The 23,788-nt window shown below is 39.0% G+C and overlaps 1 protein-coding gene across 3 annotated transcripts in view; it reads left to right on the forward strand.

Moving 5' to 3' along the window:
* The first annotated feature begins 1,308 nt into the window (after positions 1-1,308).
* The window catches only part of Cftr (CF transmembrane conductance regulator), a 167,727-nt gene continuing 145,247 nt past the window's right edge, over positions 1,309-23,788 (forward strand). Inside the window, exons 1-2 of one of the 3 annotated variants that reach the window (XM_087655874.1) lie at positions 1,309-1,873; positions 2,139-2,301. In XM_087655874.1, the coding sequence (XP_087512000.1) occupies positions 1,417-1,873; positions 2,139-2,301 (620 nt within the window). In that variant the 5' untranslated portion in view covers positions 1,309-1,416. 3 annotated transcript variants of the gene reach the window in all.

Below are 23,788 nucleotides of genomic sequence, written 5' to 3' on the forward strand. Positions count from 1 at the left end.
TAACCTTGGAACAAACAGCCCTAGTGGGATAGCCCTATCAAACCCTTCCCTTCAGGGATTAGGAACCCCGCAGTGAGGGCAGAAAAGGATAGACCAGAGAAGGTAGAAAACCATGCAAACAAGGCCCTCTGAGTCAACATGCCCAAGGTCATGTGAACTCACAGACACTGGGGAAACTAGCATGGGGCTGTTGAGGGATTGCACCAGATACTCTGTATGTATATCATGGCTTCTAGTTCAGTGTATTTGTGGGATTCCTGAATGTTTGAACAAGTTGGTCTCTGTTTCTTATGCCCTTTATTGGGCCCCTTTCTGTTTGTTTTGTCTAAGTCTAATACGTTTTCTTAACCTTATTTATTTTATTATTGTCCTTTAAAAGCCTGTTTGTTTCCTAATGATGGACAGAAAGGGAATGATCCAGATGAAACTGGAGGAGGGAAGGAACTGGGAGGGGTAGAGGGAGGAAAAACAGTAATCAGGATATAGTGTGTGAGAAAAAAATTGTTTTCTTTTTGTGTTTGTTTGGTTTTGGTTTTTCAAGACAGAGTTTCTCTGTGTAGCCATGGCTGTCCTGGAATTTGCTCTGTAGACCATACTGGCCTTGAACTCAGAGATCTTCTGCTTGCCTATGACTCCTGAGTGCTGAATTCTGGGGTTAAAGATGTGTGCTGCCTCAGCCTGCATAAAAAGAACGTTCGATTTTCAATGAAAGGAAAAAAAACCTCTATTTACACTTGCTTTGGCACAGCAGGGTTTAGTTATTTAAGTATTGTCTCTTTATAGCCCAGCAGGGTTTTGTGTTAGACACACATTTCTCACACCAAAAGCTGGGAAGGAAGGCCCACAGCCTGGGGAACTTTCTCTCAGAGAACTTGAGGTGAATAGGACACCTTTGCTTCAGTTACTCAGAGTCCCTTTCAGTGTCTTAGTCAAGATATTTTGCTTAACAAAACTAGGGGGAAATGAGAGGAGGGTCATTTAGTTTAGACTCCTCTTGTCATTCTCTAGCACACACATAAAAGCCTTCTGAAGGTGAAATACCACACCACACTGAGCAGGTCCTGAGTGAGAAGTGGTAAAGGAGTAGCTCCCTTTGTCCTTGAGGACTTTGATATGTCAAGTTATGACATATCAGGGCATTGTGACATATATGTATGATACACATGTAGCTCATACGGGAAAGTAGTGGCTTCCCTTTCCTTGGTAGGACTTTTGCTGTAATTGTGACATATCAGGGAATTGTGACATATGTGCGTGTCACCTCATAGGTGTTTGTGCCACTTTGTCTACTCTGGAGCCTTCAGTCAACAGAGCTTAGGTCTCGTCCAGCTCTTGAAGGGCTTACTGAGGTGGAACTTTGCAGCTTCTTGAGTGCTCTTTGATACCAAAGAGCCACATTTTCCTCTCCTTTCCAAAATGGATCTGGAAAAGTTAACTGGAGGAGGAGGGGGAAGAAAGGAGGAAGAAAGAGAAGAAAAAGGAGAGCAAAGTGAAGGGAAAGATTCAGTTGGAGAAGGAAGAGAAAGAGAGGAAGGGGGAGAAAGAGAGGAGGGAGGAGAAAGAGAGGAAGGCAGGGGAGCAGTGGGAAGAGAAGAGGGAGGAAGAGGACAAAGAGATCAAGGAGGACAAAGAGAAGGAGAGAGAGAAAGAGATAGAGAAAAAAGTGAAGGAGGAGAAAGAGGAGGAGAGGGGAAGGAGGAGAAGGAGGGAGAGGAGAGAGAGGGACAAGGAGAAGGAAGAGAAAGGTTCCGGGAAGCTAAGGGAATCAGTGACTGGTCTTTATTCCTAAGTAAGAAGGATTCTAAGTCCCGCAGATTGGCCATGGTTTACCCGGGCCCGCTGTCTGAGCCACTGCTGGGGCCACCATGTGAAGGTAGGCACGAGGGGGGCGCTGGAGGGCGGGCGCGGATAATAAAGGCCAAGGTAAAGGAGGCGCGGGCCAGGAGGCGCGGGCGCGCTGGAGGAAGGAGCGCTGGCCCGGGGCGGACGCGGGGCGTGGAGAGCAGTGACTGTGAGGCTGGGCTAGGCAGTGCTGACTTTAACCTGGGCTGCGGAGGCGGGGGAAGAAGGCTAAGGAAGGGGAGGTGTGTGGGACCGGAGTGGGTGGGGGGAATTGGAAGCAAATGACATCACCTCAGGACTGAGTAAAAGGGAAGAGCCAAAAGCATTGAACGGGTCCTGGATATCCAGAAGTCGAGTCCAACCTGAACCTGTCCGGACACAGACCTTAGTGCACCACGGAGACATCATGCAGAAGTCGCCTCTGGAGAAAGCCAGCTTTATCTCCAAACTCTTCTTCAGGTGAGAGGGTGCCCAGAGGATCTTTCAGGGACACGTGTGCCCATGCCAGAGAAGGGAATAAATACGGGCAGACTTTGGGAAAACAGGAAGAGATTTTTGTTGAGTTTTGTTTTGCTTTAAAGGTGTGTTGTCATTCATTGCTTTAAAGGAACTATGTATTTTGTAGAATGAAATAAAACTGATGGAACAGAGAACAAATATATATTTGCACCTGGAATCAGACTTGCAACAGCCAAATATGCAACAGAGCAATAGATTTTTTTAAATTTCCTGAAAACAGTTATACATCATAAATGTACTTAATAAAACATTAAGATTGGTCCATTGTTTTCTCCCAGAAAAGTTTGTCTGCAGGTGGCGCGCCTGTATATAATAGGTGTTTGGAAAACGTTTATTGACTCAGGTTTTTAAAAATCAAGGAATTATACTTACTTTTGCTGTTATAATATTGAGTAAGACTAACATGCTTAGTACAGTTACAGTATTCTTCTTTAAGAATGAGCAAGTCAGTTAAAATACCTAACTTTAGAAAGAAATACTGTAAGCAATGCATTTGAAAATTCAGTTACTCTGGGGATATGAGACTAGGGTTCTAGCCACTGACGCTATATTCAATTGATACTTAGGAGATTGTTCTCTTATCCTACCAAAAAAAATTAGAATCGAAGTTGGAAGACCTAGGCAAGTATTAAGCACTTTGTATATGAGGTACTCTGTGGAGCTTCTTGTACTCAGTCATGTAGTGTGAATGAATGAAGAGAACAGCTCTCTCATGGGTCCTTAGCTGGCTCAACCCCACCCCCAGTGAATCAGCACACTAAAGTATCATAAATGTGGAATATGTTCTAAATGTGCCCTGTGGTGTGGGTACGAGGCAAGGCTCAGCCTTCAGTCCTTTTTCTGCAGGTCTAGAGCTCAGGACTGAGGGGAGGCAAGTGCTTCTACAGGAGAGCTCCTCCCAGTGGATGGGAGAGAAGGTCCCTCTTTACTCTTTAGAGTGGATATTTGTAGTGCCTTTTCTTACTTCGTCTATAAATTTAGCTTATCAGCCTGGATCTAATTTCTTACTACTTACAATATCAGATTGTCAATTGACATAAACTTTAGACTTTCACCAGAGCTTATTGAGGAACTTAAATGTCAATCTGCCTGAAAAGGCAAGTTTTCTGAAGAATGAATATCTCTTGTGTGTTTCCCCCACTAAGTATTAAGAAACTTCAAAATTTTTCACTTATCAAAGTGTTTCAAAAATTTCCCGTTTTTATAATCCACCTAATACATTTTAGTGTGCTTTACAAATGTTCTTAGGCAGATTTGGAAAGGAAATGTATTATAATGGCTGTGAAATTTGTTAAGAACATACTCATTTCTGTTCTCCAAATGATTTCATAATCAGTTGCTTTAAGAATAGGTGTGTTTTTAAGAGTTTAGTTCCTCCTATTTATAGGAGCTGACATTTAGCTAAGTACCAGTCAGTGATTATAAACTTCCTTCTGGACTATACTTTTCAAAGGGTGAAAACCTTTTCTCCACTGGACTAGGCAGTGTGCTTAGTGTCCAGGGCAGTGGGCTCTGGAAACTTTGCATTTTCATATAGCTTTAAGAAAAAGATCATGCCTGTTGTGTATCTGTTAGCATATGCATGTGTGCGTACACACATGAACATGCACATGCACATGCACATGCTTGCTTTTATGCCCACAGAGTGCAGTATAAGATATCCTCAGAAGAGCCATCATCTCCTTTGAGACATGTCTCTCATTGGCCTGAATTTCACCAGTTGTTAGACAAACTTGTCAGCGAACCCAAGGAGTGTTACTGTCTTTGCCTTGGCAGCAATGAGATTGTAATCATGTGTCGTCACCTTGCCCACCTTCTCATATGTGTGCTTGGGATTGAACTCAGCTTTTCATACTTGGGAAGCATGTTACTTTACTGACTGAGCTATAAACAGTTTCAACAAGTTAGGTAGCAACATTTCCATTCTCTTTCTGATCCATGCACAGACACTATCTTACGTTTGCTAAGACTTAGGTTATCCAAATCCAAAGGCCACTTTTGATATACTGAGGATATGGTATTTAGAAAACTCAGGATAGCTGTCCGTTTAGTTGATGGATGCCATCCAGTGGCTACAGCTCCAGAGTTCCATGCTATCATTTGGCTTTTCTTTGATAGAATTGGAAGAATCCACATCTAGGATGGAGACCCTCTGTTTCGACAGTGGGCAAGCACTGCCCAATGTTAGCTCTGTACCAGTCCCTTAGGACTCCTGTTTATTTTTCACTGATCATGTTTGAATATTACAAAGCTTAGAATTTTCAACTTGGGATTTATGTTAGGTTTTTGTTAATTTTGTTTAGTTTAATGCACAGTTCTAAGAGTACCACTTGTACACAACATGATGAAATTGTCATTTTGTGTATGTAGTATATATGGGTGTGTATGTGTAATAAATATCCCTATACAGTGAAATTTATTTTAGTTGATATCACAATTATTAAAATCTCTTCCAAGGTTTTATAGCACGTTAATACACAATATACTTTTAATAGTCAATCCATTGCTCCTCAGAGCAGAGGAAGCTATAATTATCTTAAAATAACTTCATCAACATGTTGTTTGATGTAGCAATGAAATAGTACTCAGTACACACTGATACACAGGGGAAGTCAAGGCTTTTTGTTTTCTTTATGGAAGTTGGACTTACTGTGATAATTCCTAAATGTTAAAACTTGTTTAAGAGGTCTACAAATAAATATCACCATAAAGTATATTATTACCGTTAATGTCCTTTTATAGGAACCTGTAATTTCACTGTGGTAGAACTATAGATAAGTATAGGATTGCCAAACCATAAGGGAAGGGCGTTAACCATTTAACATGCAGTTAGACATTATTTGTTGAGACTTTAAAAACACCTCTGAGTCAGCAGCAATTTGGGCCATTTTGATCCTCTCTTCCCCGTGCATCTTGTACATTTCCTCAGAGCAAAGTACCTGCAAAGCAGTGAGTTTAAGAGGGAAAAACTATGAAAGAGGTCCACTTGTTTGGAGATACTGACAGAGGGATTTCATAAATACATTGTTCATCATCACTGTGTGAAACAGTGTTTTAGCCACTTCCCTTCAGCTCTTAAGAATGGAATCAATGCAGCATGTAGGTTTCTCTGTGTAAAATCAGCATTACAAAGTGGCTTTTTCATGGGCTTGATTATCAGAGAACTTAGGCTTTTCGGAAGAATACTATAATAGTTCAGATGAGGCTTGTCAATTTCAAATGGTCAATTTCTATATAGCCCATTAATTAATCATTTTTTGATGTTGACGGCTATTTGAAATTGTAAACTACTTTTGTGTTTAGTATTCAGACCATTTCAGGAATCCAGGATTACATGATTCTAATAACTGTTTCTTGTTGAAATTGACTTCATTGTGATCAACTCTACAGATATATGTGTATTGCATATTGATGATATTTAACATTCCCTTAAAATGATGGGACAATCATTCTGATAAAATAGGAGGGGGAGCAAATGTTGAAACATTTTTTTATCTTTATTAACTTGAGTATTTCTTTTTAATTAATTAGTATTTCCTATTTATATTTCGATTGTTATTCCCTTTCCTAGTTTCTGGGCCAACATCCCCCTAACACCTCCCCCTACCCTTCTATATGGGTGTTCCCCTCCCCATCCTTCCCCCATTACCGCCCTCTCCCCAACAATCACGTTCACTGGAGGTTCACTCTTAGCTGGACCAAGGGCTTCCCCTTACACTGGTGCTCATACTAGGCTATTCATTGCTGCCTATGCAGTTGGAGCCCAGGGTCAGTCCATGTATAGCCTTTGGGTAGTGGCTTAGTCCCTGGAAGCTCTGGTTGGTTGGCATTGTTGTTCATATGGGGTCTCCAGCCCCTTCAAGCTCTTCCAGGCCTTTCTCTGATTCCTTCAACGGGGGTCCCGTGCTTAGGCCAGTGGTTTGCTGTTGGCATTCACATATGTATTTGCTGTATTGTGGCTGTGTCACTCAGGAGAAATCTACATCCGGCTCCTGTCGGCCTGCACTTCTTTACTTCACCCATCTTGTCTAATTGGGTGGCTGTATATGTATGGGCCACATGTGGGGCAGGCTCTGAATGGGTGTTCCTTCTGCCTCTGTTTTAATCTTTGCCTCCCTATTCCCTGCCAAGGGTATGCTTGGTCCCCTTTTAAAGAAGGAGTGAAGCATTCGCATTTTGATCATCCGTCTTGAGTTTCATGTATTCTGTGCACCTAGGGCAATTCAAACATTTGGGCTAATAGCCACTTATCAATGAGTGCATGCCATGTGTGTTTTTCTGAGATTGGGTTACCTCACTCAGGATGATATTTTCCAGAACCCTCCATTTGCCTATGAATTTCATAAAGTCATTTTTTTGATAGCTGAGTAATATTCCATTATGTAGATGTACCACATTTTCTGTATCGATTCCTGTGTTGAAGGGCATCTGGGGTCTTTCCAGCTTCTCGCTATTATAAATAAGGCTGCTATGAGCATAGTGGAGCACGTGTCTTTGTTATTTGTTGGGGCATCTTTTGGGTTGTATGCCCAAGAGAGGTATAGCTGGGTCCTCAGGTAGTTCAGTGTCCAATTTTCTGAGGAACCTCCAGACTGATTTCCAGAATGGTTGTACCAGTCTGCAATCTCACGAACAATGGAGGAGTGTTCCTCTTTCTCCACATCCTCACCAGCATTTGCTGTCAAATGAGTTTTTGATCTTAGCCATTCTGATTGGTGTGAGGTGAAATCTCAGGGTTGTTTTGATTTGCATTTCCCTTATGACTAAAGATGTTGAACATTTCTTTAGGTGTTTCTCAGCCATTCGGCATTCCTCAGCTGTGAATTCTTTGTTTAGCTCTGAACCCCATTTTTTAATAGGGTTATTTGTCTCCCTGCGGTCTAACTTCTTGAGTTCTTTGTATATTTTGGATATAAGGCCTCTATCTATTGTAGGATTGGTAAAGATCTTTTCCCAATCTGTTGGTTGCCGTTTTGTCCTAACCACAGTGTCCTTTGCCTTACAGAAGCTTTGCAGTTTTATGAGATCCCATTTGTCGATTCTTGATCTTAGAGCATAAGCCATTGGTGTTTTGTTCAGGAAATTTTCTCCAGTGCCCATGTGTTCGAGATGCTTCCCCACTTTTTCTTCTATTAGTTTGAGTATATCTGGTTTGATTTGGAGGTCCTTGATCCACTTGGACTTAAGCTTTGTACAGGGTGATAAGAATGGATCGATCTGCATTCTTCTACATGCTGACCTCCAGTTGAACCAGCACCATTTGTTGAAAATGCTATCTTTTTTCCATTGGATGGTTTTGGCTCATTTGTCAAAAATCAAGTGCCCATAGGTGTGTGGGTTCATTTCTGGGTCTTCAATTCTATTCCATTGGTCTATCTGTCTGTCTCTGTACCAATACCATGCAGTTTTTATCACTATTGCTGTGTAATACTGCTTGAGTTCAGGGATAGGGATTCCCCCAGAAGTCCCTTTATTGTTGAGGATAGTTTTAGCTATCCTTTGTTATTCCAGATGAAATTGCAAATTGTTCTGTCTAACTCTTTGAAGAATTGGATTGGTATTTTGATGGGGATTGCATTGAATCTGTAGATCGCTTTTGGTAAAATGGCCGTTTTTACTATATAAATCCTGCCAATCCATGAGCATGGGAGATCTTTCCATCTTCTGAGGTCTTCTTCAATTTCTTTCTTCAGAGGCTTGAAGTTCTTATTGTATAGATCTTTTACTTGCTTGGTTAAAGTCACACTGAGGTATTTTATATTATTTGGGACAATTATGAAGGGTGTCATTTCCCTAATTTCTTTCTCTGCTTATTCTCTTTTGTGTAGAGGAAGGCTACTGATTTATTTGAATTAATTTTATACCCAGCCACTTTGCTGAAGTTGTTTATCAGCTTTAGTAGTTATCTGGTGGAACTTTTTGGATCATTTAATATACTATCATACCATCTGCAAATAGTTATATTTTGACTTCTTTTCCAATCTGTATCCCCTTGATCTCCTTTTGTTGTCTGATTGCTCTGGCTAGAACGTCAAGAACTATATTGAATAAGTAGGGAGAGTGGGCAGCCTTGTCTAGTCTCTGATTTTAGTGGGATTGCTTCAGGTTTCTCTCCATTTAAGTTAGTGTTAGAGACTGGTTTGCTGTATATGGCTTTTACTATGTTTAGGTATGGGCCTTGAATCCCTATTCTTTCAGGACTTTTATCATGAAGGGGTGTTGAATTTTGTCAAATGCTTTCTCAGCATCTAATGAAATGATCATGTGGTTTTGTTCTTTCAGTTTGTTTATATAATGGATCACGTTGATGGTTTTCCATACATTAAACCATCCCTGCATGCCTGGGATGAAGCCTACATGGTGGATGATTGTTTTGATGTGCTCTTGGATTCTGTTTGCCAGAATTTTATTGAGTATTTTTGTGTCGATATTAATAAGGGAAACTGGTCTGAAGTTCTCTTTCTTTGTTGGGTCTTTGTGTGGTTTAGGTATAAGAGTAATTGTGGCTTCATAGAAGGAATTTGGTAGTGCTGCATCTGTTTCAATTTTGTGGAATAGTTTGGATAATATTGGTATGAGGTCTTCTATGAAGGTCTGATAGAATTCTGCAATAAACCCATCTGGACCTGGGCTCTTTTTGGTTGGGAGACCTTTAATGACTGCTTCTATTTCGTTAGGAGTTATGGAGTTGTTTAAATGGTTCATCTGTTCCTGATTTAACTTCGGTACCTGGTATCTGTCTAGGAAATTGTCCATTTCTGCAGATTTTCAAGTTTAGTAGAATATAGGCTTTTTTAGTAGGATCTGAGGATTTTTTGAATTTCCTCTGATTCTGTAGTTATGTCTCCCTTTTCTTTTCTGATTTTGTTAATTTGGGCATACTCTCTGTGTCTTCTGGTTAGTCTGGCTAAGGGTTTATCTATCTCGTGGATTCTCTCAAAGAACCAGCTTTTGGTTCTGTTGATTTTTTTGTGTAGTCCTTTTTGTTTCTACTTCGTTGATTTCAGCCATGAGTTTGATTATTTCCTGCCTTCTACTCCTCCTGGGTATATTTGCTTCTTTTTGTTCTAGAACTTTTAGGTGTGCTGTCAATCTGCTGACATATGCTCTCTTCTGTTTCTTTCTGCAGGCACTCAGAGCTATGAGTTTTCCTTTTAGCACAGCTTTCATTGTATCCCATAAGTTTAGGTATGTTGTACCTTCATTTTCATTAAATTCTAAGAAGTCTTTAATTTCTTTCTTTATTTCTTCCTTGACCAGGTTATCATTGAGTAGAGCATTGTTCAACTTCCATGTATATGTGGGCGTTATTCCCTTATTGTTATTGAAGACCAGTTTTAGGCCGTGGTGGTCTGATAGGACACATAGGATTATTTCTATCTTTCTGTATCTGTTGAGGCCTGTTTTATGACCAATTATATGGTCCATTTTGGAGAAAGTACCATGAGGTGCTGAGAAGAATGTATATCCTTTTACTTTAGGATAGAATGTTCTATAAATATCTGTTAAGTCCATTTGGTTCATGACTTCTCTTAGTCTGTCTATGTCTTTGTTTAATTTCTGTTTCCATGATCTGTCCATTGATGAGAGTGGAGTGTTGAAATCTCCTACTATTATTGTGTGAGGTGCAATGTGTGTTTTGAGCTTTAGTAAGGTTTCTTTTATGTATGTAGGTTCCCTTGTATTTTGAGCATAGATATTTAGGATTGAGAGTTCTATCTTCGTGGATTTTTCCTTTGATTAATATGAAGTGTCCTTCCTTATGTTTTTTGATGACTTTTAGTTGAAAATTGATTTTATTCGATATTAGAATGGCTACTCCAGCTTGCTTCTTCAGAACATTTGCTTGTTTTCCAGCCTTTCACTCTGAGGCAGTGTCTGTCTTTTTCTCCGAGATGTGTTTCCTGTAGGCAGCAGAGTGCACGGTCCTCATTGAGTATCTAGTTTGTTAATCTATGTCTTTTTACTGAGGAGTTGAGACCATTGATGTTGCGAGATATTATGGAATAGTGATTATTGCTTTCTGTTATATTCATATTTGGATGTGAGTTTATGTTTGTATGCTTTTCTTCTCTTTGTTTTGTTTGCAAGACATTAGTTTCTTGCTTTTTCTAGGGTGTAGCTTGCCTCCTTATGTTGGGCTTTACCATTTATTTTCCTTTGTAGCGCTGGATTTGTAGAAAGATGTTGTGTAAATTTGGTTTTGTCATGGAATAACTTGGTTTCTCCATCTATGTTAATTGAGAATTTTGCAGGATATAGTAACCTGGGCTGACATTTGTGTTGTCTTAGTTTCTGTATGACATCTGTCCAGGATCTTCTGGCTTTCATAGTCTCTAGTAAGAAGTCTGATGTTATTCTGATAGGTCTGCCTTTATATATTACTTGACCTTTTTCCCTAACTGCTTTTAATATTCTTTCTTTGTTTTGTGCATTTGGTGTTTTGACTATTATGTGATGGGAGGAGTTTCTTTTCTGGTCCAATCTATTTGGAGTTCTGTAGGCTTCTTGTATGTTTATGGGCATCTCTTTCTTCAGTTTAGGGAAGTTTTCTTCTATGATTTTGTTGAACATATTTACTGGTCCTTTGAGCTGGGAGTCTTCACTCTCTTCTATACCTATTATCCTTAGGTTTGATCTTCTCATTGAGTCCTGGATTTCCTGTATGTTTTGGACCAGTAGCTTTTTCTGTTTTATATTATCTTTGACAGTTGTGTCGATGATTTCTTTGGAATTTTCTGCTCCTGAGAATCTCTCTTCTGTCTCTTGTATTCTGTTGGTGATGCTTGTACCTACGGCTCCTTGTCTCTTCCTTTGGTTTTCTATATCCAGGGTTGTTTCCCTGTGTTCTTTCTTCATTGCTTCTATTTCCATTTTTAATTCCTTCAACTGTTTGATTGTATTTTCCTGGAATTCTTTCAAGAATTTTTGTGATTCTTCTCTATAGGATTCACTTGTTTTATTTATGTTTTCCTGCGTTTCTCTAAGGGAATTCTTCATGTCTTTCTTGAAGTCCTCTACCATCAAGATCAAATATGATTTTAAATTAAAATCTTGTTTTTCTGCCGTGTTTGGATATTCAGTGTTTGCTTTGTTGGGATAATTGGGCTCCGATGATGCCATGTAGTCTTGGTTTCTGTTGCTTGGGTTCCTGCGCTTGCCTCTCACCATCAGATTATCTCTGGTGTTTCTTTGTTCTGCTATTTCTGACAGTGGCTTGACTGTCCTATAGGCCTGTGTGTCAGGAGTGCTGTACACCTGTTTTCCTGTTTTCTTTCAGCCAGTTATGGGAACAGAGTGTTCTGCCTTTAGGCGTGCAGTTTTCCCTGTCTGTTGGTCTTCAGCTGTTCCTGTGGGCCTGTGTCCTGAGTTCACCAGGCAGGTCACTTGGAGTAGAAAAGTTGGTCTTACCTGTGGTCCTGCTGCTCAAGGTGGCTCGTGGGGTGTTGCTTATGAGCTCTCCGTGAGGGCAGCAACCAGTAGGGCATGCGCCGCCATTTCTGGGAGCCCCGTGCACAGGGGTCCCAGATGGCATTAGTTGTTTTCCTCAGGAGTCAGAAATGTGGGCAGAGTGTAATCTCTTCTGGCTTCCCAGGCATGTCTGCCTCTCTGAAGGTTTAGCTCTCCCTCCCACAGGATTTGGGTGCAGAGAACTATTGATCTGGTCTCTTCAGGTTCCCATTGTGTCTGGGGCAGAGGGGACCTGCAGCTCCAGTGCCCCTATCTTCCAGTTCCCCCACCTCTTTTTTAAGTAGTAGATGGTTCTAATTGTATTCTTCCCGTTAATTTCTTTTTTCTCCATGTTTATTAAATTGGGTATTTTTTATTTACATTTCGATTGTTATTCCCTTTCCTGGTTTCTAGGCGAACATCCCCCTAACCTTTCCCCCTCCCCTTGTATATGGGTGTTCCCCTCCCTATCCTCCCCCCATTACTGCCCTTCCCCCCACAATTCCATTTACTGGGGGTTCAGTCTTGGCAGGACCAAGGGCTTCCCCTTCCATTGATGCCCTTACTAGGCTATTCATTGCTACCTATGCAGTTGGAGCCCAGGGTCAGTCCAGTATAGTCTTTGGGTAGTGGCTTAGTCCCTGGAAGCTCTGGTTGGTTGTCATTGATATTCATATGGTGTCCCAAGCCCCTTCAAGCTCTTTCAGTCCTTTTCTGAATCCTTCAACGGGGGTCCCATTCTCAGTTCAGTGGTTTGCTGTTGGCATTCGCCTGTGTATTTGCTGTATTGTGGCTGTGTCTCTCAGGAGAGATCTACATCCGGTTCCTGTCAGTCTGCACTTCTTTCCTTCATCCATCTTATCTAGTTTGGTGGCTGTATATGTATGGGCCACATGTGGGGCTGGCTTCGAATGGGCGTTCCTTTAACCTCTGTTCTAAACTTTGCCTCCCTATTCCCTCCCAAGTGTATTCTTGTTCCCCTTTTATAGAAGGGGTGAAGCATTTGCATTTTTGTTATCCTTCTTGAGTATCATGTGTTCTGTGCGTCTAGGGTAATTTGAGCATTTGGGCTAATATCCACTTATCAATGAGTCTATACCATGTGTGTTTTTCTGTGATTAGGTTAGCTCACTCAGTATGATATTTTCCAGTTCCATCCATTTGCCTATGAATTTCATAAAGTCATTGTTTTCGATAGCAAGTAGTATTCCATTGTGTAGATATACCACTTTTTCTGTATCTATTCCTCTGTTGAAGGGCATCTGGGTTCTTTCCAGCCTCTGGCTATTATAAATAAGGCTGCTATGAACATAGTGGAGCATGTGTCTTTGTTATATGTTGGTGCATCTTTTGGGTATATGCCCAAGAGAGGTATAGCTGGGTCCTCAGGTAGTGCAATGTCGAATTTTCTGAGGAACCTCCAGACTGATTTCCAGAATGGTTTTACCAGTCTGCAATCCCCGGAAGAATGGAGGAGTGTTCCTCTTTCTCCACATCCTAGCCAGCATCTGCTGTCGCCAGAGTTTTTGATTTTAGCCATTCTGACTGGTGTGAGGTGAAATCTCAGGGTTGTTTTGATTTGCATTTCCCTTATGACTAAAGATGTTGAACATTTCTTTAGGTTCTTCTCAGCCATATGGAATTCCTCAGTTTTGAATTCTTTGTTTAGCTCTGAACCCCATTTTTAATAGGGTTATTTGTCTCCCTGTAGTCTAACTTCATGAGTTCTTTGTATATTTTGGATATGAGCCCTCTGTCAATTGTAGGATTGGTAAAGATCTTTCCGAATCTGTTTGTTGCTGTTTTGTCCTAACCACAGTGTCCTTTGCCTTACAGAAGCTTTGCAGTTTTATGAGATCCCATTTGTCGATTCTTGATCTTAGAGCATAAGCCATTGGTGTTTTGTTCAGGAAATTTTCTCCAGTGCCCATGTGTTCGAGATGCTTCCCCACTTTTTCTTCTATTAGTTTGAGTGTATCTGGTTTGATTTGGAGGTCCTTGATCCACTTGGACTTAAGCTTTGTACAGGGTGATAAGAATGGATCGATCTGCATTCTTCTATATGGTGACCTCCAGTTGAACCAGCACCATTCGCTAAAAATGCTATCTTCTTTTCCATTGGATGGTTTTGGCTCCTTTGATGTTGACACATTTGTAATAGAACAAGTGTTCCTTCAAATTTTCCTTGTGCTGTTTATGTGATTTCCTTAGAAAGCAGTCTACTTTATGACTCTTTGTTCTAGGGCTGTAGTTCTCAACTTGTGTGTTGGAAGGGTGAAATGACCCCTACACATGGGTCGTATATCAGATATCCTTCATATCAGCTATTCACCTTACAATTCCTAACAGTAGAAAAGTTAAGAGTTATGAAGTAATTACAAAAATGATCTTGTGGTTTGAGTTCACTATAACATAAGAAAGTGTATTAAAGAGTTCCAGCAATAGAAAGGTTGAGAACCACTGCTCTTAAGTAAGGAAATGTTTTGTAGATTTTTGAAGTCTTTTAGCATTGTTAGACTTCTCAGCTTGGAAGATATTGTCTTGATATCATCAGATTAACCTCCCTGCCCCCAAGAGCCAAGTCAAAGCAGTATTTCCTGGAAGTCATGACTCAGAGCAATGTTTGAAGGACGCTTTCCTTCATTCCATTTCACCACCGCTGTACTCCATGCTTGCCATTCGGGTGGGAGAGTTGCTGCCTTCTGAATGAATAAATACCTTAGAACTGATGATCTCAAACCACAAAGATCCCTAACCCACACTCATGCCAGTCCGTGAAGGTAGATAGAGAAGTGTTTCCTGTAGTCACACAGAGTCTTTCAGTGAGTATTAACCAGAAAAAGAGGATGGGCATGAGTCCACAGAAAGATGAAAGCAAGTCAGACTGTTTATAGGCATGGCAGGAAGAACATGAGACACCTGCAGTGGTCCAGTGGTCTTGAGCTTGTTCTGAAAGCATGTGACAGAGGTGAGGGAGGTAGATCTGGAAACTAGAAAGGGCTAGATCACTGGGGACCTGATATATTTCTTAGGGGTTTATCATACTGGTAGTGAAAGGTGACAGATTTTAAGTAGGCAGAGAGATGATAATTTCAAGGTTGTTGCAGTTTTTCAAAAGACTGACAGAAGGGATAGAGAAAGATGTGGATCTGAAAGATGTTTTGGGAATAAAATAAACAGATTTTTAAATTAGACGTGGAAGGTGAGAGTGAGAAGAAAAGGAGGATTTAGATGAGTCAGTTTGGGTGGTGGAGTGGAGGGCAATGCATCCTATGAAGTGGGTCACTCAATTAGAGGTGGAGGCCTGGTGTGAGGATAGACACCTATGTAAGTCTGCAGTCTGTAAATGAAGAAGCAACTGGCTTGAGGTGGATTAGACAGTTGTTTGGATGAATTCTTTGTCTTACCAATACTGCTTTTCAGATAATAATCAGGCAGAACTAATATTTTATTTGGCAGTGCTAGGGACCAAACTCAGACTTATGTCCTTATCAAAGCCCTCTCCTAGTAAGCTGCACCCCAGCCCCGAGTAAGTATTTATTAGCAAAGAAATTCCTACTACTTAGTTCAGACAGATTTGTTATCTAAGAACTCACATTTGCTTTTCTAGTCCATTACACCTGATATTTAATAGTCACTGTTCTTTGTACATAAAAAGTCAAAGTCTCTCTCTCTCTCTCTCTCTCTCTCTCTCTCTCTCTCTCTCTCTCTCTCTCTCTCACACACACACACACACACACACACACACACACACACACACACACACACACACACAATTTAAAAAGCCATCATGGATCAGTGTCAATGATAGATTAAGACATGACCTATTTCCATTTCCATACTTTAATTCAGTACATCAAGTACATAACTATAACAAGACCTAAAAAATTATTCATTCTATTAACAGTTTGTAGAACTGTTGAAATTGAGGGTCAGAGATAGCAGAACCAAGAATTTTTGCCATAACGTTTGATGAAGCAGATAATCGCTATAAGATGAACTCATTAAGGTGAGGATAATAACTTTGAAATACAAATGTGGCTTTCAGTGATGTTAATTATTCATGCAAGCCTGTGTATGCATATTTATTTAGCATTACTAGCGAGCCTCTATATTTGCCAGGTTTCTAGCAGTTAGCAGTCTTAGATTCTATATAAGAATTTATTAAAAATGCTGTTTATTCTGCCTAAAGTTTCATCCTAATATTTTTAATAATGCAACCTGTTTTCTTTATAATAAAATGGCTATCACATTCATTTGTAGATTCTATAATTATATTACTTAGTTTAATTAGATTAGTCATTAATTTTGATTCATAAAATCATTGACTGTGTAAAGTAGTTGACATATAATAAAGTATTAGTTACAAATAGAATTCCTTTAAAACAAAAATTATTTAATGTTTTGAAAAATTAATGAAATCTTTCAGCCCTGTGTTGTTAGCATAAGTTATTTCATTTACAAATGTATAATGTGTTAGTCCTTGACTCAGCCTGTGGATTCCCTGAAGTATGAAACTGGCGACTTCTTGGCCCACATGTCATCAGGGTGCTGGAGAACCAGGTGTCTTGCTGCCACAAAAAGGGAACAGAAAGAGTCTCTCCTGGTCTCACTCCTTTTGTCACCATAGGGACCACTGCTTCTGCAGAGTGACATGAGACACAGTCCAGTGGACATATCACTTACTAGTAAAGCAGTGCTGTCAGGGCGATGCATTTGTGGATACTTGTTTAGGATTAGTGGTGTGTTGAGATGGAAGCCAGTTGTAAGTTTGTAATATTTTATTGTATGTCAACTACTTTACATAGTCATTGATTTTATAAGTCATAATTAAAATTAAAATGGGATAAAGTGATTCTTGAAATTAGAACATTCTGTTTCACAACCTACAGCCATCTCTGTGTGTTTCTTTACTCTGATACATACTATCTATATAGGTTCTCTGTGGAATATAACACACATAACATGGAAATATAGTAATATGCCAAGTCTTAGATCCCTCACATACCTGTTAATTAAATTTACAGGAAAGAAAATTTCTATGCGCTCCTTTAACAAATGCTCAGCTAATTCTTTTTTGCTTACTAACATCTAAAATCAGGAACTCAACCATAAAACAGGTTTGGATAACCCAACAGGTCTTTGTTGGTTTAACAATATCCTCCCCCCTCCTCCTCCTCCTCTTCCTCCTCCTCAGTAAATTAACAATAGAGATATAGAAGTAGGTTGGTTACCTTGCCACAACTTCAAGTGTTCTCTTGGGTAGTTTCTGAATTCTGATATTTTGCCAGTGTCTCCTAGACCTTATTAAGTACATTCAAGAGATTATGGACATTATCTCAATGAAGTTTTGATCTGTTTTCAATAATTGTACATATAAGTAATGTGGTTTTAGAGGACTACAGTTTAGCAGTCACTAAGCTAAGTAACGTGAAGTCAAATGTATCTTTAGAGTGTTATAAATCCATACATACAATTTTAATCAATATATCACACACCTAGAATAGAATTGATAAATTATATTATTTCACTTGTCTTTTTTATATACTTTAATTTTTCTTGTTTCTGTAATAATTTTTTGGTGCACTTGTTTATAGACAACACTTAACAAGCCATCAGTTAGCCTTCTTGGAAGGGCTTGTTGCTTTTACAACAACAAAAATACTTTACTTCATGTGTATGGGAGTTTTGCCAGCTTGTATGTTTGTGCACTGTGTGCACATTCTGCCAGTGGAAGCCAGAAGAGGGTGTTGAATTAGCCTGGAGTTCCAGATAGTTGTGAAACATCATGAAGATGCTGGATACTGAGGTGAGGGCCTCTGGAAGAGCAACTCTTAAGCACTGAGCCATCTCTTCAGCCCCTGTTTATTTACCTATTTCTTAGCCTAGGTCTTTATGACATCTATAGGAGGCAAGATGGAACTTTCCTCAAAATAATGATATCCTTATATTTTACTCTGTGTTTAACTGGAAAAAACCCAGACAATACACATGCCAGTAGCTAAACACTGTCACACAGAAACAGATCAGTTACAATGATGTGATTCCAGCTGTGCTTCTTGTCCTGAATAAGGTAGCCAAGTACCAGCTAATGCCATTTACTTCCCAAACCCACCTTTCTATTTTTTATTTTCCCTTTAGAATACCAAGCTGGGCCTTTGATTGGGTTTTCACCTCCTAACCCTACTTACTTCATCTAAGCACATTTATGCCACTATTACCACCAATCACTTGATCTCATTCATGTCCTCTGATTTTCTATTGGTCTTCTTATCCATCTGCTGAGGTTGCAGGAAGAGGTAGCGATGCCTTATATATGGTTTTCAATTTGATGCTTGTTACTTTATATATACAAATTATGGATTTTCTTCATATGATAGTATCTACAGTTTTTAGAAGGTACTTTTAACAGTAAGTCTTCTTGTAATTTAATTACCTCATGGAATTTCTAATGTACATACATGTATGGCAATAAAAGAATTGCTTTTCCACAAATAAAATGATATAAACTCTCAGATAAAGTCAAAATATATATTTTAAGCACTATTTTCTTCATTCTTTTTTTCTGTTTTACACAATTGTATATTTCTGAAATTGAAGTGTCAGATTCAGAAATAAATTATATGTTATAATTTATATATATTCAGAAATAAATTATATATAATTTATATATAATATATAATTTAGAGAGAGAGCACAGTACATAATAGGTACATATTTCCTGTATTCCTGTAACCTCAGCTGATTTTTTTCTTGGCATTAGTTTCTCCCTGCAATGTTGACTTTTAACTTTGATTGCTTGATATTCCTTGAGAAAGAGTACTTTGTGATCCAGTTCTGAAAGTAACAGGTAATATATACTTGGATGCTTGTCTAGCATGCCAGGCAGTGTAATTATACTAGAAGCTCCCTAAGTTTAGTGCTCTACCTTATCTTGAAATTATATACCTGTCCCAGTAGTGAAGGTGTTCTGAAGGCAGATTTCCACTGGAAACCTGGTCATAAATTTGAAAGGTCAATAGTGATTCAGGAAACTAATTTTTACTTGAGTATGAAAGTGGCTTAGGCTAAAACTTTAATTATGGTACCAGAAATGATAGTTGTGCAAATTATTATATAATTCTATAATTCTATTCTGAAAATGTTATGTTCGTTTTTGGTAGTGCAAGCTTTGGTTTAATAGTGACTCATAATCAGTCTTTTAATACAACCACTTTATTTAAAAACTATGGTAATGTCACCTATGGATTTTTACTTATCACTCCCTAAGTGTTTTGTAGCTCTCGGTTATGCTGTGACCTTATGTCAACCAGTGTACTGTAGACATGCTAGGCTGTTAACTGAGCCTGGCTCACATGTGCTGTAGGACATGCTCACTTTTGCAACATAGAGATAACAGTAGATATCACAGTAAGTTTCAATGTTCACTAAAAAGAGATGGCTGGTGAAGCTTTCTGATTTGTAGGAGTATTATGGGGCCAAAATTATCATTTAATACATTTGAGAATTTGTAATTTTATTCCTGAAAATAATAATCACTTTTTGAGATCAAAATTTTGTGGGGTATGTTCAGAGAATGGTAGATGCTGAGACTCTGTTCAAAGCCACTGAAGGTGGACTGTGCTTAAGTTGACTGTGCCTGGCAAGTTTTGAGTCCCATGCTCCATCTCTCCATACTCTTAGAAAAGTCTCACATTATACCTGGTGTCTAGCCTCTCTGTCAGTTCTTAGATACCAGCTTCTAGCGGAAGAAATATGTACTTTGGAATGGGGCTTAGTTAGAGTCCTCATTCTGTGACTTATTAACAGTGTGATCTTAGGCACTTAATCTTTCTGATACTCAATTATCCTCACTGGGACAATAAGGTACTTTCATTTCAACCTGGCCTAAGAATATAATAATATTCAATATTCTCTGAGTACTTACTCCTGACAATAAGAATCAATAGTAAATCTATTTAATATATAATATTATTAGCTTCCATGACTAAGAAAACTGTCAAGTTTAAATTTTGCAGGGTTGTTTTCAGAGTAGAGAGTGGGAAAGCCAATATTCAGGTTTGACTTCAAAAGCAGTCTGCTAGGAGTTTGGTGCCATTCAGGGAGGCTGTTCTTTTCAAAGTTATATATTCAGTGAATGGGGGAAGTCTGCTTACATTAGGGAGCTTGTAGTGGTGCACTGATGCATGGGATCCCGTGTGTTTTCAGGAACCAAATTAATACAGATATCATTAGAACAATCCAAAACAGGAGCTCAACCTGCTTTAACCTAGTTTAACATCAGTCTGGTCTCCAATTATCTTACCAATTGCCATAGCCATCACCCCTGTGAGGACTTTCTGTGTCTTCAGTGATAAGAAATAGTTCAAGATACAGAATGGCTTTTTAATAAGTAAATAGTAACATTCTTACCACCCACATCAGCATTCATGCACTTAACACCTTTAATTTCTGTCTAGTATGTAACAGTGTAGCTCTTTCCTTCCATTTTTCTCCTATACACTAGGCATCACATGTTACTGAATTATGATCCTATTCCCAGAAATGCTGTTGCTCAGACTCTAACTTTTGTTTGCCATAGACTTTTATCCTCGTGTGTGTGTGTGTGTGTGTTTGTGGGTGTGTGTGTGTGGGTGTGTATGTATTTCTGGGTTTGAACTCATGGCTGAATGTTGCACGCTAAGCAAATGCTCTGTGGTACTGAGTTATACTTCCAAACCTCATTTTAAATTTTAAGTTTATTTCAAGGACTCAGGCTACTCCCTTTGCTCTAACATATTTCCTCTTTGCTTGAAGCTGGTGTGTTTGCAGAGGCTGCCATCACATAGTACTATAAACTGAATGGATTTATTATAGTTCTGAGAGCTTCAAGTCTGAAATCAAGGTGTTAGTTGACTTGGTTTCTTCCAAGAGCCATGAGTGAGAATCTATTCTGTGCTTTCTGCTAGTGTTTGTCAGCATGCTGGTGGGTATCCTTAGCATTTTGAGATTTATAGAAGTATCACCCTCTAGAGGCACCCTTTTCACAGATTCTTCTCATGTGTTCAAATCAATATCCAAAATCTATTCCTTTGTAAGGACAACCATCATGTTGGCTAGAGCCTACTAAATGTCTTTCCTCCAAACACACACACACACACACACACACACACACACGTATGTATATATATATATATATATGTATATATATATCCATAAAAATATGGAGACAGTTCAGAGAATACTATAAAACAGGATATGGAAACTATCAAGGGAGCAGTTCATTAAAATTTAGAATTTAATTCATCTTTACTCAAAATTTAATGAAGACCAAATATTGGGAAGAAGGTTTAACTAATGAAAAATGTTTTATAAAATTTTACTAAACAAAATTAAATAATCTTGGTTGAATGTTTAGTATTGTAGGCCATTAATGATATATAAAAAGGTCATATTATTAAAGAGTTATCTCTGACCAAGTACAAATCTCTCACGTTTGCATTGCGTTCCTGTACAGTTTTTTTCTTTCAGTGCCTTAACCAGGAGTAATGTACAAGCAAAACCTACTTGCAATCAGTGTCCTCAGGGTGTTATAAACACACTGTGGAATTAATTATTAATAGATCAATTCACCAAGTTTATAATTTGTTCAATGCAATGAACAGGAGAATGAAGATAGGAAGATAAATTACACACTATGTTGTCCCTAAGAATTTAATCTTGTGAGGAAAAGTTAGAAAAGTATAATATAATATGTTGACTTTAATTTAACAATTTAAAAATTCAATGAAAATTATGTACCATGTTCAATGAACAGTGCAGGGAATACTGAAGCTTATACACAGCTCCCTATGATGCTTTCCCTGTGGTATTTAGTTTAATGTACCCGAGACTGATAAAGGAAGGAACAGGCAATTAATATAGAGGCTCAGAAGAAGGAAGGACAGGGTAGAACAGTATACACCGGAGACAGATTAACCAGTATACACCGGAGACAGATTAACCAGTATACACCGGAGACAGATTAACCAGTATACACCGGAGACAGATTAACCAGTATACACCGGAGACAGATTAACCAGTATACACCGGAGACAGATTACCCAGTATACACTGGAGACAGATTAACCAGACTGGGGAAAGGCTCATCCTGAAGAACATCGATGTACATAAACCTTCTGAGAAAAAGAATTCAGGCTTTGTTTTAGAGAAGCTCTCTATTTTTATTCAGTGTAACTAACTAAACCAGAGATGAACTTGCTCAGTGATGGTAATAGGAGACATTTTAAAAATTAAGAGTCATCTTATTATCAATGTTTTCATCCAGTTGAACTCCTGCAGAGTTCAAAAGATGGAAGAATCTGGCTCAATGTTTCCCTTGAAGTTCACTTTCTTAAAGCCTAAATGGAAGCAAGAGATCATGAACATTTTGAGGGAAACCAACCTTTAAATACTTATAAAAACAATTTTTACTAACTCTCCATAGTTTGTGTTAGGGACTGTCCTTTTAAATGCCTGATTGTCAAGATGGCTAATTTATTGCTTAAATTGCTTATTAGAAACAATTAATGGCTTACTCTCTATATGTGTTATATTCTTGAAAAATCAGTAATTTTAATTTTTGATAGATATTAGCTTGTTTGTATTAATATACATTGCTGTGTTTAAATGAACATAAAAATATTAAGTAGAGACTTAAAGTAAGGCCTTGGAGTAGTTTTATTTCATGGCAAATCCTGGACCAATCGGGTGTAGACTCCATTCCCTGCTGAATCTCAATTTTCCACGGGAATTCATGGCAGGAAAGGGTGAGCCTCTGTTTTCCTCTCCTGCAGCTCTGGGGAGCTTCATTGTTTGTTCTTGGTGATACCAAGGATTTTGGACAATGCAAATAGAAATCCTTTGCCTCCTAAACTCAGGAACAGGATAGGAACCTTAAATCCCGAGTCATAAAATGTGCCTATCTACATCCTCCAAGTCACTAAAAGGGAAAAAGCATAACGAGTCTAAACTTCTACTTCAATTTGTTGTACTTTGCATTTTTTAAATGGTGAATTAATTACAATAGGTAAAAAAGATTAAAATGCTGTTAATAAACAAATGCATATTTAACTGGGAGATGGGAAAATCTCCACAGATGAGAAGCCTGAATCAAATGCCACACCACTCTTCTAATTCCATTGGGGACTCACAGTGGGTTTCAGTGCCTTACAGGTGGTGTCATCTATAAACAAACTCAGGGAAGACAATGAGGAAAAAATTCCAGAACTGACTCATAGGACTAGGTGATTGCTTGGAGAACTGTGGAGACTATGTTTATCACAAACTGAAGTTTGAGCTTGTCTTCCTGGTACAGAATTACTTCTTTTAAAAAATATTAACATTCTTGTTATACATGCATGTAATGTGTTTTGATTAAATTACCCTCCCATCTCTTTCCCTTCCATGTATCCTTTTCTTCCCACTACTTTTCCCTCCCGACTTCATGTGCTCTTATTTATTTTAAATCTAATACCCACTGAGTCTCTTCAGTACTGCCTTAGATGACTATATGTGCATGGGAGACCCTCTACTGGAACATAGGCAGCCTTTCAGGATTGGACATCCCTGAATACCAGCTCTCCCTTCCCCAGCAGCTACGGATTACCAATAACTTCTCAGATAGAGGCCCTTTGTGAGCCCCTTCCCCTTCAGTACTGGGGTTTTGGCTGGCTGCTCCTGTTATTTACTATTTTCACCTTAAAACATGATGTGGTTGCCTCCAGCCTCTGTTGTATCATTTAGTCTACAAGCAAGATAATCAAATGAGAAAATGATCTCAATCTACGTGGGCTGGAATGCATTTTAAAATCATATTTGTGTATTTGTGTGTAGGCGCATGCGTGCGCGCACGTGCGCGCGCGCACACACACACACACACACACACACACACACTGCTGTGTACTACAGTATGGAAGTCAGAGGACAACTTGTAAGTCATTCCTCTCCTTCTACTATC

This window comes from Rattus norvegicus, chromosome 4 (genome assembly GCF_021556685.1).
Source record: "Rattus norvegicus strain SHRSP/BbbUtx chromosome 4, alternate assembly SHRSP_T2T, whole genome shotgun sequence".
Classification (NCBI taxonomy): domain Eukaryota; kingdom Metazoa; phylum Chordata; class Mammalia; order Rodentia; family Muridae; genus Rattus; species Rattus norvegicus.